Consider the following 16,564-nt stretch of genomic DNA (forward strand, 5'->3'; position numbering starts at 1 on the left):
GTATAATGGTATAATGGCATTAAAAAAAAAAACCACAGGATTCATTCATCCACCTTTTTACATGTCCGCCCTTACTCTGGTCCCACCAGACGGATTACTGTATGTGTGTAATATATATAAATTATATACATTATATAAAAAGAACATTGTAATAATAAAAAATACTATGCATTTTAACAGAAATAATTTCTGAACTATGGTTGTTCAATACTGTTTACATTTTCATGTCCAAAAGCAAAGCATTTGAATTAAATCTCACAAACCCTGACTAATGTAAGTATCGTACTAAATTCAGCTGCTTTTTCTATAATTGCCATATAAATTGAAACATGCTTTGAAACAAAAGGTAATTGGTAGATTTAATAGAAAAAGTGTTGCCTTAATTTTTAAATTAAAAAAACGTGAATACTTGGCCTACTTCCGATTTGTCTTATCCACCGCATAATGTAGGCTTGAAGTGTGTATCCTAGCAACGCGCTAACCTACCGTACTAGCACCAGGAGCAGCACACTCACACTCAAGGTTAATGCAAAACGGCAACAGGAGACTTAAAACTGGGTACTAATTCGATACATCAATTCACCAAAATGTAAATCGAAGCTCGGTAAAATTTAACGACAGATGATCAATAAATCGATGCATCGATTAATTGTTGCACTCTCGAGATATATATATATATATATATATATTTTAATTGAGAGAATAGAATGTAACCTGTTCAGTGTTCACTCACCTGCTGCAGGATGGGTCCCAGAGAGTTCTTGTCTTTCTGACCGACGCCATCTCGCTGCAGGCGTGCCAGTACTTCAGGTTTCTTATACGGCTTCAGAGCCAGAAAGTGGATCACTCTGTCCCTGTACGGTCGCTGGGCCATGGCGCTGTTCATGTTGCACTTTCGTATCGTGTTGGCGGGGTTGATGGGGGTCGACCGCTTCCTTTCGGGCGCAGGGTCTGGGGCTCCTGGGGCTGGTTTCCGTATCTGAACCCTTTTACCTGAGAAGTCAGTCAGGGTTACAAACCACTTTCAACCTTGAGTTTGACTAAGTGCAAGGAAATGGAAGGTACAATACTTACATTGTTATGAGACCCCCATATTTAGATTAAATTAAGTAAAGATCAGACCAGAATTAATACCTTAAAGTTACATAAAAGCCCACATTTAGACTCAACCAATACTGGAACGGCCAACTTATTCTCCATTAGTACCTTTGGAGCCTAAAATGAAGGGCATACTGTAGCTTACCATTGAAAAGTATTAGTGCAAACAGGGTTAGGTATATGTAGAGTTAAAAGCCTTGCCACTGGGCGCAAAGTCAACTACTGTTTTTCACTTATGATTGACTGCAGAACAGAACAGAACAGTGGACATTAAAATTACTTTCCTTTTTTATCTAGCTCAGTATCTCTAGCTGCACACGCAGCTTTGACATGTACAGTGTACATAAAGAGACTGGTTGAACTGAATTTTTTCTAAAACTGTTTATCAGCTTAAGGTGAGAAACTTTCCAGTTACAAATGTATCTACCCGCTGTGGTGCTCTTGACTACATTGCTAAAAGGACAACAGACCAATCAAAAAGAATAGAAAATACCAACTGTTAGCATTGTGTAGTGTTAGAAGCCTGACCACACTGTAATAAATGATTTGACAGTTAAATCAATAGTGATAATTCAGAAAGAAAAGCTATGATGAAGCCCTCCAGTCTATTACAATGACCCAAGACTCTCAGGCACCCAGATTGCTTGGAGTCCAAGACATGTGGGGTCCCGTTTTGAAATAGGCAAGTTTTCGGAGGAACGAAATCTTTGCAAATGGGGAGGGGGAGGGGGAGGGGGGGGGGAACATCAAATGCTTTATTTGATGTCCCCCCCTCAAATCCGCAGTGGGTTGTGTCTTAAATTCGAAGGAATACGGTAGTTTTGCAGTTTCCTATTCATGAGTGTTATGGCCCTGCGTCAATGTCACAGAGCAAATGCATCATTTCCTGAGAGTTGAGAGGTTTGTGCACAAGAGCAAGATTAAATATTTCATGGTTGAGGTATTTTGTATCTAAAAGGTTACTTCAGGACAACTCTAGTCAAATAGATTTTTACAGCTTTTACTGGTTCTCTCTGTGAAAGATGTTGGCAGTTTTACCAATTGAGCTCTGAGATTCTGGCAGACTCCGCTTAATTTCACAATCAAGTGCACAAGAAACAGGAGAGAGAAAGCATGGCACACAAACACACAGCGCCCACAGGAAAAGCAATGCGGGAACCACCAACTACTGTATATAGTAATAATTGTTAAGGGGATAAGACAATAAAGAGCAACATCTCTCTTACAAAGGCATAATAAGATTAACAAAGGAACAAGTGTTTATTTTTATTTAAATAAGTGGAATACTTAAAAACAAGTTTATTTCTCTTATTGACTGGTTATCCACAGCATCAAGGTGTTTGTGTCCTTGAATATGCCACCATCTCTGATTATACAAGTCAGACACCACCTTGGCTCCTGAATTTCAGTATCATTTGCCTCGATCAACTCATGCAGTAAAGTTTATCTACGATGTAAATGTGAGTCATGTACAGTGCTTCACCTCCCATGGTCGGAATCAGAAGCAGACTGCAGAGGACAGGTGTAGAGAAAGGATGGGAGCACAGCAGGAAATTGATCAAGTGATCAGTGAAAACATGCAGGGTGTGTTAAAACAGCACTAACTCCACCACTCAGTGGCTGCAAACAGTCAGTTTTTGTTGCAACCAGGGCTTCAAATACTGCCGTGAGTTGTACTGTATTACAGGAGGTGGAAATAAATATGGATCTAAAAATGGTAAATGGCCCCAGTAAAATAGAAGGACGGTACTGTTTAAAGACACCAGCAATCAGAGCATAACCATGTGTGAAAAAGTTGGCTACAGCGAGGCACTTGAAAAAGCAAATGACATATATATATATATATATATATATATATATATATATATATATATATATATATATATATATATATAATTTTTTTAATTTTTTTTATTTTTTTATTTTTTTATATATAATTGCTCATAAAAAATGTTGGGTGTGTAAGTATGCACGTTTTCCCATACTGCTGTGAAAGCCAAGTTCTTCAGCCATCCATTCCCTTGTGCTTTGGAAACAGTGCCAACACAAACGTAATGATGCTTGCGATTGCAGAGAGGAATTTAATTCTGCCCTGGGCCAAACAAGCTCATTACAGCACTTGATGCTGGTGTATTTGCAAAGAACAGAACATGTTCAGGTCTCGTCTAACAAAAGGTTATTAAAACAGCTTTTATAACATCTAGTGGTTATTACATTTTCTGCTGGTTCATACATTTCATTGTCAACATGTATCCCATTATATTATCTAGACAACAGCCTTTTAGATCAGACATGTTTTTTGCAAATAAATATTGACATCAGGGGGTATCCACACTTTCATGGCTCAAGGTCTGCACCCCCCTCATGACATCAGGCATGAAAGAGCAGGTATTACATTTGAAATAACCCCACTGCTTTGTCAGGTGTCATGGTCATTTGGGAGATAGGTTTGTGCTGTGGCTGCCCTATATCTTCTTGTATGAACAATTTGTTTCCGGTTAGCCCATACCCAGAAATTACCTCAAGATCCATGCTGTATTGGGTACTGTACAAAATCACCAATACAAAATCAAGGTGGAACATTTTAGTCAAGGGAGTCTTCACTTTTTGACAAACAGGGGTGTGTGAAGTGGGTCTATAGCCTGTCAACACCTGGTTATAAAAGGGGGTTTAAAAATGTTTTTTCTACACCCAAGACATTGACACAGCATCAAAGGTGTTCTCAAAAAAATGTAATCAAACCTACAAGAGCTGGCTTGTTCTTACCTACAAATGGTCCTCCAGGTTTAATGACTTTGGTGCTTCGGGTGCGGGTTTCTTCTTCTGCCTGTGTCATTCGCTCCCGGGTGATTTGATATGAATCGTTGGTCGCACAGATTGTGATTTTATCTTGTACAACTCCCAGGGTGTCGAGTTGGGGGACTCCGGAACTTAAATAAAAATAAAATAAAAAATAAAATGTTAGGACAATCTGGTAGAGGACAGGGGTACTGCACTAGCAAAAGAGTGTTGGAGACTTTCTGAAATTTAGTTGCACAATTCAGATTGACTTACTTTCCTCCCCACCTTAAATCTGAGAGACACCTATACTTGTTTAGGGAGCTGGGGGGGCTCCGGAACTTTAAAAATAAAGTAAATACAAATATTGAAATGAAGAAAAACAGAACTGCTGGGGCAACCAACATATATTCATCACTTTTAAGCTTAAAATACTCAGTGTATAAACACAAAAGTTATCCCCCTTTACCCTGAAAGTTCTTTCATTATTAAAATGACAGACTTGGATACAATTGCTTACCTGGAAACATATTGCTGAATGCAGTCAAAGCTTCCCTGAGGGTTATCTTTGCCAACGTTGGACAAGTAAAAATCAAAGTTTCGCAGTTCATTGGGAGCGTCTGTTCTTGGGATTTTAATATGCTGCAGAAAGAAATACCTAGTTTAAGCCATCAAGTCCATCAATTTTAGTTGGCTGTTTGAACCAGTTCTGTAAATAAATTTAATCTGAATGACTTGCAGAATTTTCATTGCAAAACAGGCCAGGACTTCATGCAAACACAGCATTTCTAAGAATGTTCAATCCCATCTCTTAACCACAACTAACTCTGTAGGTTTACATGTGAAGCCAGCATAGGGTTCTTATCTTAGAAAACAGGGTCAAGAGGAGTTGCATCACACTCAAGAGCTGGAACATGTTCTACAGAATGCCTGTGGCCAACAGTGGCCAGGACTGAAGTAAAAAAATAAACACATTTGGAGAATAAACTTCATGTACACAAAGCAAAAAACTGAAATTAAAATTAGCATAGTACATTTTTGGAAGAAACATTTATTTAAAAGTTATAGATATGATGCTTCCTTGTGCACTTGTTTCATGAAAAGCAATATGGAAAGAGGCATTTGGGGAACCGTAAACATTAAACATTTTGAAGCCGCAAGAGAGGATAAGTGTCTTAATTTTAGAACGAGAGTTTATAATGTTTTTGAATCCAAGAGGATCTGTTTAAGAAGGAGGAAGTATTACACTACATTCAGGCCAAAAAAAAGGAACTCTGATTTGGTAGAAGGTACGAATATTGTGTAGAGGGATGCAGGTGTTCTGATAAAGCATGATGTTTCAGATGGAAACTGAAAGAGTCTTAACTAGTATTTATAGACATGCAAAACAGTTTTAAAACCATGAAATAGAAAAATGGCTAAATTCTAAATAGGCCCAAGTGATTCATATGTAAATACTTATAAAAGACTAACAGATTATAGAATAACTATCAATAAACAGTAGCTCTGCAATAAGCTGCAAACTCAGCACACTGTTAGATAATGTGGATATTAGGCACAGTACTGTAAGATAACCTTGTTAAGCTAGTAAGCCAGCTTTTCATTATATGGGTACACTCTCAAAAGGGGTATTGGTTCAGACGTTACAACAGCGAGAAGGTGTACTGTACATAAATAGTTGTCTGCACTGCTTTGAAAAGACTGTACCTCCACACTTATGATAAGACGTCTTATGAAATTACCAAGCTTGGCACCAGATACAGAATATACATGGTCATTAACTGGAGACATGAGCTCCATGAACAGGCAATGTCACGGACAGCCTACTGGGTGTACTTCATATCCGCCCGCCCGCACGCCTGCCCGCCCGCCCGCCCGCACACGCACGAAAAACTATTGAATATTAGTGCAAGCAATGTTGTCATGAACCCACATTTACTTTTGGTTCGTTTCTTGTATTTTATGCTTGCATTTGTAATATGCAGGTATTTCAAAATGTTATACAAGTAAAAGTGTGTGCTGCTTCCTAGTACAGAATCACTTTGATCTGTGTTGTAGGTTCACCCTAATGGTCTAGATCTCCAACTGGACCATTTTTTAAATTTTATCCCAAACTGAAGTATTACACAAACAAAAAAAAAAAATACAAAAAAAAAAAAAACACAAGGAGGAGGGCAGTGATAACGCTAATAAGAGGCAAGCAAATTGATTTCAAAATCTTGGTTATCACTCTGTGGTAAAGTGGCAAAATCAGGTTGGCCAGCCACTTACAGTACCAGCTCCAGTTCGATGAAAGCAAAACACCGTTGCTGTATGTTTAACTGTTGAAACACTTCTTTAGAACAGAAACAGGAAACAAAAAAACAGTGAAACAGAAAATAAATATTGAGCTCCAACTAATCTCAATATTATGTCCCTAACTATCCCGGGAAAAGTACAATCCAAAACTGGAAACCAAGTCCAAAATACACAGTTCAAAACACAGTTCGTCAGTATGAACGAACGTCACAAGCTTAAACAGCTTTTACCTCCTCCTGTCGCTCTGTCCCTGCGTCTGAATTGCTAATTGAACCACAGAGACAAGCTGCCTCTTGTTTTGCAGTATAGCCCTGCCACTTTTAAAATCAAGAATGCTTGTTAAATGCACTAAAAAAATAAATAAAGTGTACTTCATTTCATATTTCTTATCAGAAATATGGCCATTTCTTTGATCGTACTGGAGTGGACCATTTAAACCACAGGAGATTCCGAGTGTGGATCCCATGAAAGAAGCCCACATGTTCAATATAAAAGCACTTGGAATCAAAGTATTACCATTGATTTACCTGTATGATAATGCTGATGTTTCAAAGTGTAATGACTCAGACTATGAAGGTAGAGGAGTTAGGATGGGCTGGACCCTCCCTAAGAGAATGTGGTGAATAGACGTATGACTGATGATTAAGACTGGTACAGTATGTTAATAGTGAGACTTTACTAGCCAGTTAGGAGGTGAAAGGTGAAGAGATTTCCCAGTATGGAAGTATTAGTATCGGGTAAGAGGGAGGAGAGGATTTTGGGTAGGACGTACTTTTTGATAAAGTGAAGTCACATTGTTAGTTCTAAAGGAGAAATTGTCATTGCTATCAATTCTTGTTTTTTCATTCGCTGTCATCAGTTGTGTTTGTGGGGGCAGAAGACAAATAGATCCATGCTGTTTAAAAGGAGTGATTGGGTTGTGAAATGTAGCAAGGACAGGGCTTGAGGAAATTCATTTTCCTGTTTCTTCGCTGTATTGCATTGGATCAGCAAACGTCACACACAGTTCATAGTTTGGCAATCGAATTGGAATCATGTGGTTTTAAATTAAATTGCATTAGTACTTGAGATCTGGGGGCTGGTTTAGCATTTTTCTCAACATATATCTTTCAACAGCTCAGCTTATTGGAATTATTAAAACAAACCAAAAAAAGATTGCATAACAACTAGCAAGATGTGGAGTTCATTTTAAACTTACTTTTAAGTCTTTATAAGCATCATTACTCTTGTTTGCCCAATACCAGCCATCTTATAATGTATTTATATAACTGAAAAATAAATAATGAACACAGGGTTCAAGCACTCTTAGCCATTCTGAACTACATTTTTTTTTTTTTTTTCCTAAGGAGGTCAAAGACAGCTTTGTTTCAGATGTGAAATAAGACACTACAATTATGGGTGTGAACTAGAGTCTCTGCTGTTGGAAGCTCAAGCAGACACTGTGGCAATAGACGGATTAAGAAAAACTAGCCTGTATCGGTGAGGCTGTCCTGAAGTATCCTGAAAACCAGCCTTCATCTGCCATTAAACAGAATCCCCAGCCTTCCTCTAAATGCAGCCAGACAAAATCTATACCGTTCCAAACTACTGTATAAGAATTAGAATCTGATCCAGGATAGGTGTCCTAATACTCTCTACCTAAATGGTCCTGGTACAACTGATTGAGCAAACACTGTTGAATTGATTTAGGGTAATAAAATAGTTCCTGTTCACCAGAAGTATCAGATGTATAACGGCATATACCAATAATAATAATAATAATAATAATAATAATAATAATAATAATAATATCACCACCACAAATCTTCAACCGTTATCTGTCGGCCTTCTTGGCAGCATGCTTTATAAGTAACGTATTATCAAATTCTACCGTTTGGAAGAATACTCTTAATTTTCTCCAAGAGGTCATTTGGCAGGGTTCAGGATTTAATTTTACTCATACTCCTGCTGTTTAGAAAAGTGAAAATGTATCTAAAACTTTCAACTGAATTATTATATTAAATGAAAGATATTTGGGAGGTTTCTTGGCATTGTAGATATCATAAATCTTGCTTTTGTAAAAGCCTTCTCTGCCAAGTGACAGGTTTGTTTAACCACACAAACACATGGTGATCACTTCAAGCTGGAAAAAAAAAAGAAAAAAACAACTAAGGTGGTCAGAGAAGCCTTATAACATTTTCCTCACACGTCAAACTGTGAAGGAAAGGAAACAGTAGAAAAGAAATCCTGTTCCAAAATGTGTCAGAAAAATAATTCCAGCAATTCCTTCAAGGGAATTCCCAGAAAGGCTGCGAGTCATGGAATATTTTCACAATGCTTTTCTGAACCAACACATTCGTACGCGGAGTAGAAAGCCGCAAAAGGTTTACATTTCTAAATTCAAGTTGGTTAACATTATTTTTTTATTTGCATAAGGGAACTAAAAAAATATTGACATCTTACACAGCCAGAGAGAACATTTATTGTGTCCCCATTAAGAGCAAAGTGCCAACTAATGTAATAAATATTAGTGTGCAGTGCTTCAGGAGAGACAGTAAAGAAAAGTCTTTGATTACTCTGTGGTTATTGTATGCATGATAACGGTATTACATTTACCAGCATGTCATACAGTACATGCATCAAAGTGAAAAAACTTACCCCCTGGAGTCCCTTGAATTGAATGGATGGTTGAGAGGAGGGTGCATTCTATAAAAAGAGAAAACAAATAAACAAACATGGGTGAAAAGTCAGATTCATTTATATAGCATGCATTTACATTTAATAGGGGTCAGAGGTAAAACAATGTGGCACTGTACATTTCTACTGTATCTAAAAAGCAGCAATTCTAATTTGACCAATATTTAAATTCCAAAGTGGAATATTTTGCCAATTTGTTGTCAAAGGTTAAACTATATGCTATGTACAACATGCTACATCTACGGTAAATACAGAGGATATTATGGTTTGAAATTACAATATTGTAAGCAAACTATACCCAGGAAAGCCTGAGAGATGTGGTTTTCAAGGCACCTACAGTAAATACAAAATAAACACACTATGCACAAGGAAGCAAGGTTTGTTATTTCCAGACACTGAAAGAGTAAGGAGTTGACTATTTTTCCAATTACTCCTTCTAGATTGTAGAAACTCTCAACAGCTCAGAGTTAGCATATCAGAAACACACATATCCCGCAACACAGCTCTCAGCGTGATAAGTAGACCCACTATCTGGAATGTAAAAAAGTAAGTGTGACACAGAAGGACAGGTTTCTCCATACCGTAACACCACAGCAAATAATGGAATACGATTTTCATCTTAAAATCAACTGGATGACTGATGGAACCCAATAAAACTGTAAACTTGTATGACACTGTACAAATAAAAATGAATCAGTAAATACAACCAGAATAGGATCAATAACTAAAGAATGTCCTCATCAAGTTTTATTACAACTGGATAAACCGCTCACCAGATACACTGTACAGTATGTCCAACTAAAGAGATACGATACATTGGGGGTGTCCAATCACAGTGCTGGAGGGTCATTCCACTCCAGGTTTAACAGGTAACATGATACTGTAATTAACAAACTCCGGCTGAACAGGGTTGGAACAAAGACTAGGAGTGGAAGAGCCAACGTGGGCAATAAACAATGTTCCTCCACCGTGCTCTGCAGGGTTAATAAAAAGTTGCTATCGGGGTTGAAGTTAAAACATGTTTGGTCTGCTGTAGATGAGGCTTCAGAAACCCAGACCCAGGTTACTAACCAATAGATTAATGTACATATTTACAGTGCACTTCAGATTACTGTAAACTCATTAAATATTTAAGTGTGCTCATGATTAAACAAACCAAAATTATATTTTAGCAGGGAAATGTATTGCAAGTACAAAAAATACAAGTTAACCATAAAAATCCATGAAAGAATACCAAGCTGAAATGCACACAACAAAGACCCTGTTCACACTACTGTGCAGACCCAGGGCCACCACATATTCTGCACCACAGGTCTGCAACCCCCGTTCACATTTGCAGTTTAAGGCGCCTTTGCACGTTCACAAATGTGACTGAAAAGCAGGCCTAAAATGTGGCGATTTTTTTTTTTTTTTTTTTTTTTTTAAGAATAGAAGAGCTACTGGGATATACAGTAATCCTTGATTTGTAGCCGATGTTTCTTATTAATTTTTTTTTTCAATGCGGCACAGTAGCAATTTTATGGTATATATTTAAAAAAAAAAAAAAAAAAACACACACCATACTATTTTGACTTAATGTTATGGTGTGTAACGGGGGGACGGCCCGAGCTTACCCCCTCCCACAATCACATTATTTCTCTCAAGCACATGGAAGTACTTCGAACGCGGGAAACCGCAATTTGCTAGTGTTCACAGGTATAAATATTTATTTTCGTAATGGATACTTCTCTCGGATTGCAAAATGACTAACAGGTTGTAGATACAATGACTGACATTCACAAGACAAGCTCACAACAGGCATTGAAATATTAGTGAAAATACAAATGGTTACACTTTCAAATTCTAAGCAAGTTTCAAGCTCTTACCAATGCCATTAATTAATAACATCAGCTTCAAATTTGACAAACAGTTCCCAGTGAGAACGCTGGCGTGAGCACAGAAAACAATCACAAGTTTGCTGTCGTTTATGTTTCATTCAATTGATGTTTAGTGCTTCCCATGTGTTCCACAATGGTCTGGATATGCGTGTAATCTACAGCCTTGCTGCGTGAAGTACAGAACAGCACATTACCATGGACCTGAAATTCATCCATGCCAAACCCGTTGATCCGATCTTTAGGGGCGATTGTTATTGCTTTCGGCATCTTTGAACAGCTCTGGATACTGACTGAAGTAAAACGGAAGCCTCATTCAACACTGAACTTGAATACCAGAAGCAGTTTTATTACACAGCTATGTTTATGTAAATTTAAAAGCAAAAGCCTCCAACTCATTCAGCCAGAATTGTTTTATGTTTCTATCACAGCATCACTTCCTGCACAGGCATATGAATGGAATGCGTGTCAGCAGCAACTTCTGGATACAGATCCTCTGTGCATGAGAATCTGTCAATGCTCAAACATTTTGCAATCTGAAACACGAGTCGTAGAACCCCAGATGATTCTTAACAGTGGGGCCTGTTTCCATGCTGAAAACCAAGACTGTGTTCAAAACACCACTGTTCTTGCAGAACCCAGCTAATCCTGAAGCCTGGTCATTGATTTCTCCCCCATCTGACCTTTGTGCGTATTTCTCATACGTCATACCCAGCTGTACCAGCCTGCAAACACTGCTTAAGATGTGCCTGAGCGCCAGCATTTCGCTCTGTTGTTATAACTGGCACAGTACCGTACACAGAATGCTTGGCTTTTCAAGCAGCCTAAAACAGACCAAATCAGTCAAACAGAATTCAAGCTGCACACTTCAAGTGAGCAAGAATACTGCTGAATATATTTTAAAGCAACTGTGCAAGTACCAGTTGGAACACGAGCTTTAGTAAACCATTCAGCCAATTTCTTACTACAAATGGCTTTTTTTTTTTTTTTTTTTTTAACCAAACATTGTACAGTACAGCTTTTTAATATCTGATAGTCACTGCTTTTAAACATCACCATTTTATAAACTTGATAATTGCAATGCCTGCAGCTGTTTTTTTCAATTGTCTGTTTGCTGTAACCTGTCTGAGGTTGTAACAGCAATGATCCAGACTGGAAAGGTGTAAACAAAAACAAAGGGTTCATCAATTGGAGGGTCATAACTTTTCTACATGCAGCGACTGATCGTTACCTTTGCTGGTTGTCAACATGAGCACTTAGGTCTGATTTCTAGCTGCTTCAGATTGCACTGGAAAGGTTTACATCTTCTGCACATTCAGTCCTTTTGACACATACATTATGGCCACCACACTAAGGTCACAAAAGAGTCATTAACAAAAGGCAGGCTTTAGATGATGACTGGCACTGCAAGGATGAAAAATGTATCACAACTTTATCAAATAATAAGAGAAGTACTTTTAAATACAAAAAGTTGGTTAAAGACAAACTAAGGTGATTCAGAATTAAACAGAAAACAAATTCTGTGAGCTACAGATAGTTTTTTTTTCTTATTATTTTTTTGCAATTTCTTTTACTGTAAATGTTTTGTTAGATGTTTATTTCCATGAGGCTTATGAATTCTGAACGCCTTGATGGACCGATATGCAAATTTCTATACATCTTCATGAGAAAAGAAACTGGCAGAGGTTGCACATTTTCATACCAAACCATTCCCTGACAACACCCCTAAAACACCAGCTACTGTACATAGATCTAGGAGCATAATCCTATGCTGTGTGAGCAAACACCCTTCTGCTTCTTACTGTCAAGTTGAGACAATGTGTACTGCTGAGCATGCTTCTGCATGCCTAGCCTCAAGAAATAGTCTGGTAGAAACTAGATTTAAAAAAGATAACTGTTGCATCTCTAACAGCTGATCACACAAGCTGCAGTTTCAGGTGAGGCACTATTAATAGCCTCACTTCTGGTTAATAAAGTATGCAAATATGGGACCTGAGATTCTTATGCAAATGACTGATTTATCCAAAGTATTTGAGGCCAACACATTATACAACACCACTTTCTTCCGTCTGCCCGATTGTTATACTCAGTCTGCCAGTTTAGTGCTGTCACTACACTTTTACAGGAATCAGTTCAGGCTGCTTTTGTTGCACAACCAAATGAAATCAGACCTGCTTTTCGGTGCCAGAAAGAGGCCGGACATACTGTAAAAGCTGAGCGATATCAGTTCCAACCAATCCATGTGGTAAAGCAAAGCATTTTACTGGCAGGAGGGTAGAGTGTGCTGGTACACAGATGAGACTAAACAGTGTTTTTACTGGCAAGAGGAGGTGCACTCAAGTCCACACAAGAGGGGGAGGGCTTACACTGACAAAACATCGGAGCACGTCATTTTTATAAGAACATCTAGGAGCCCAATTAAGTGCTTTTTGACATCTGTTTTGAAAATTCCCATTCACTTGAGATTCCGGAATCATTTGCTGCCATGATAGTGGACAGAGTCAAGGAGTTAGGCTTACATTTCTGTCGCCTTGGAACATACTGCTATGGTTAACCTAAAAAAAAACAAAAAAACAACACATTTCTTCCAAAATGTCAGCCAGTAACAAGATACAGTATGTTCTTCATACACCTATTAGGGACAGTGCTATTGGCAACAGAGCAGATGCATTTCTCAAAGCTGGTGGCAGCTCGCTATTCCCACATGGACACCTGTTACTCTCATCATACAGCTGGAAACAGAACGTTTCTACTTTAAAGTATTAGTACTATTACAGTTTTGTAACAAGAACGTACTTAATATGAAAACCCTGCCCATGCATTGTGAAGCTGGTTGTTACTCAAGCTAGCTTGCAGCCTTTGGCTCAGTAAGGGCTCTAATGATACATCACCAAGTTCCCCTTAAAAGGCCATGCACAGTTGCTAGCTACAGTTTGAGCCGACTGGACGCTTAAAGAGTTAAAATTAGCTACAGATGTAGTCCCATGTGTGTTCCCCTGACTGGATACTGAGACTAATCAATACATTCTGCTACAAAAAATGTTTTAATGCAAGGGCAAAGATACCCAATGGGAGAGCACCAGTGTAAAGTGAATCATTGTCTGTTTGGCAGGGAAAACTCTGATGACCTATTGGAGAAGTATAACCTTTACTCAATTCTGATCTGGTGTGCTTCTTGCCAATTAATTGTGACCAATACATGTACAGTACAATTAAGGAGTCAAGTCTGCAGTACATTATACATGTGTATGAAACCTTAACACACTTCCAGAGTTCCTTTGTACAATCAAAAATCTTTAATGCTTTCAAGCAGATTTGGCAATTGGCATGTTACATTCATTGGATTCTGAAACTGGCAGGAACTGGCAGTCAAGTAATGCTGTAATTACAAACACTACCACAGTTGCAAAAATGGGAACATGTTTTAATTTCTTGCATGCTGAAGTCGACTTTAAACCAGCAATCAAACAATTATGAAAAGTGATGTTTGACTGGAAATGATCCCTCGAACGGCATGCAGCAACAACATTCTTTCCAGCAGATTTACAATCCAAAACCCATTAGAATTATTCATTCCTCTCGGAACATTCAGCAAATGAATTTGATTCCAGGTCTCTTTGAGGTCCTGGAAATTAAAGCTAGCATTATGTCCGGTATTGAAAGGCAATAAATAGTCGGTCTAAGTAGGTTTTGGGAAAAAGCACACACACAAAAAAAAAAGTTTAAAACTGTGGCACAATATGAAATAAATTAGCCGATGATTAGGATTTCTTTCCAATCAATTGGCCCATCTTCTGAGGTTAGATTTTTCTCCCACATTTTGATAATAGCCAGCGGCTTATATGATGCTTTGAGCAGATGCAAGTATATCGCAGAGACCAGCCCCCTAGAGGTAGTTCATTATAGGGTTCCAACCCCCAGGGAACCCCATAAGCACGCAAAGCAGAGCACAGTCTAAGATAGAATTAAAAAGATGATCCTGGTAATTTGAAAAGTGAGGTAAAATCCTGGAAACTAATAACCCTGTGCTTATTGTCTATGTCACTAAGGGGGTGATGTAAGTATAGGCACAGTGCAAATATTTCAAAATTGCACTGTGGCCAGGCAATTATTTTGCAATGAAAGGTACCAAAGGCTAAGGAGTGCAGAGACAGTGGTCCCTAGACTGACGCGGGGGTCTAGCTCATTCCTCAATTCAGCTACGAGGTCTAGGATGACCTGCAGAGCGAGAAGATCACGCTTTGCACCGCATCCTCCGGCATCCCAAACAAGAAGTGCCCCTGGGATTGAATATGCAGGGTCTCTTCGTCTTGCCCGTCTACTCCGAACGTGTTCCTGCCTCTCCTCAACAAGAGCCAAGTGTCGCCACATCAGGAAGTGTACCACAGCAGCCATCCTGAAACCAATGACAGGTCTCTGCAGGTGTGTGCTTTTACACAGCTCTGTTACTCGCTTCTACAATGGCTTGCACCTTGTAAGAAGAGGTGTAAAGTTTTTGGAGGGGCAGCAATTGCCAAAGTGCAAAGCAAAATCCTTACATCAAATTATAATGCTTGTGCCCACTTAGTATTGAGATCCCGCCTAATTCCATGCTTTTTTTTCCATTTGAATGCATTTCAATATAATTAATGGATTAATGATAGCAAAGTGCAAATTTGATAGTGGTTGCAGAACGCCTGGTGAACACCATTCTTTACATATGCTGCATTTTTAGAGATCGGTAAAATTAGATTTACGGCAAGCATTATACAGTGTATGGGGGGGTTTGCACCCGTGTTAAAGGCATTTCTACTGCCCTCCAGTTTGGCATTATATTTGCAATGACAGGACCAAAGTGTACATAAAATAAAAAGGCATAACTTCTGGTCACATTCAACCAAAACACCCTCCTTCGTGTTATCAGGAAAACACACATGTAGCCAATAGTGCCTGCTTGCTTGGCCTCAAATTGTGCAATCCACAGTAGTTGACTCAGCACAGTCTTAAGCAACGGAAAACTGTTTTAGGTTTGAGTGTACTGTACACATTTATTTTGCTTATGTATTTTATATTGTGCATATTTTCTCTTTACCTGCATGTGGATTCAGATTGGAAGTGTGATTGACAGCACAATGAAACACTCACTTTACACCTCTGACAGTGGCCATTACCATCTACTGTATTCTTTTAGTTCTAGCGCCCCCTACCGAATTTCCTCCAGCTACTTGTTTTCCATGGAAGCCAATCTGCCAAGTAATGAATGTCTCAGCCTGGCCTTGTAAAACTACAGATGTGACCAGAATCCAAGGTGTACGTTGCAGATGCAATGGCAGGATGTAATAATGGAAATAACAGTTAAGCAATAATAGACACTACAAGGCTGATTGGAACATCCAATGGTAACAAACTACATTGTATTTGTGAACGTGCTACATGCACATTGTTTATATATCCATTGAATTCAAATTATTTTTTAAACTGCTTAGCAATATAACACTTAGTCAATGCAAGTCAACCCGACAACACGAGTGCCGTTTCAAATCCTACAAGTATTTAAAAAAAAAAAAAAGTCAGAACAAACAGTTGCAGAAGATAGTATAAATAAAATAAATAAAGGGGACTACACATCGTCTGTCAATGAATAGGCATCAGAAGGAAGGGTAACGTACAGCAGCCATTGATGCAGGTGCAGACAATTTCATGATTCAGTAGTAAAATAAATAAATAAATACAAAGTAAATAAAAACCCCACTGCACAGGTCACTAGAAAAAGCATACTACAGCTTTAAGAAAGGCAATGCCCAGTAAGCAGATCTCTGCTGAGCACAAAAAAAATCATTTTGAATTAAACCCCTTTAATT

The 16,564-nt window shown here is 38.4% G+C and overlaps 1 protein-coding gene across 1 annotated transcript in view; it reads right to left on the minus strand.

Annotated features, from left to right (window-relative positions):
* The window catches only part of LOC117403711 (RNA polymerase II elongation factor ELL2-like), a 35,399-nt gene that overhangs the window by 17,186 nt on the left and 1,649 nt on the right, over positions 1 to 16,564 (minus strand). Inside the window, exons 2-5 of the mRNA XM_058988724.1 lie at positions 8,812 to 8,859; positions 4,397 to 4,518; positions 3,865 to 4,028; positions 734 to 993 (exon numbers count right to left, since the gene is read on the minus strand). Coding sequence (XP_058844707.1) covers positions 734 to 993; positions 3,865 to 4,028; positions 4,397 to 4,518; positions 8,812 to 8,859 — 594 coding nt within the window. The remainder of the gene's footprint in view (positions 1 to 733; positions 994 to 3,864; positions 4,029 to 4,396; positions 4,519 to 8,811; positions 8,860 to 16,564) is intronic.

The sequence above is a fragment of the Acipenser ruthenus genome, chromosome 1 (genome assembly GCF_902713425.1).
Source record: "Acipenser ruthenus chromosome 1, fAciRut3.2 maternal haplotype, whole genome shotgun sequence".
NCBI lineage: Eukaryota > Metazoa > Chordata > Actinopteri > Acipenseriformes > Acipenseridae > Acipenser > Acipenser ruthenus.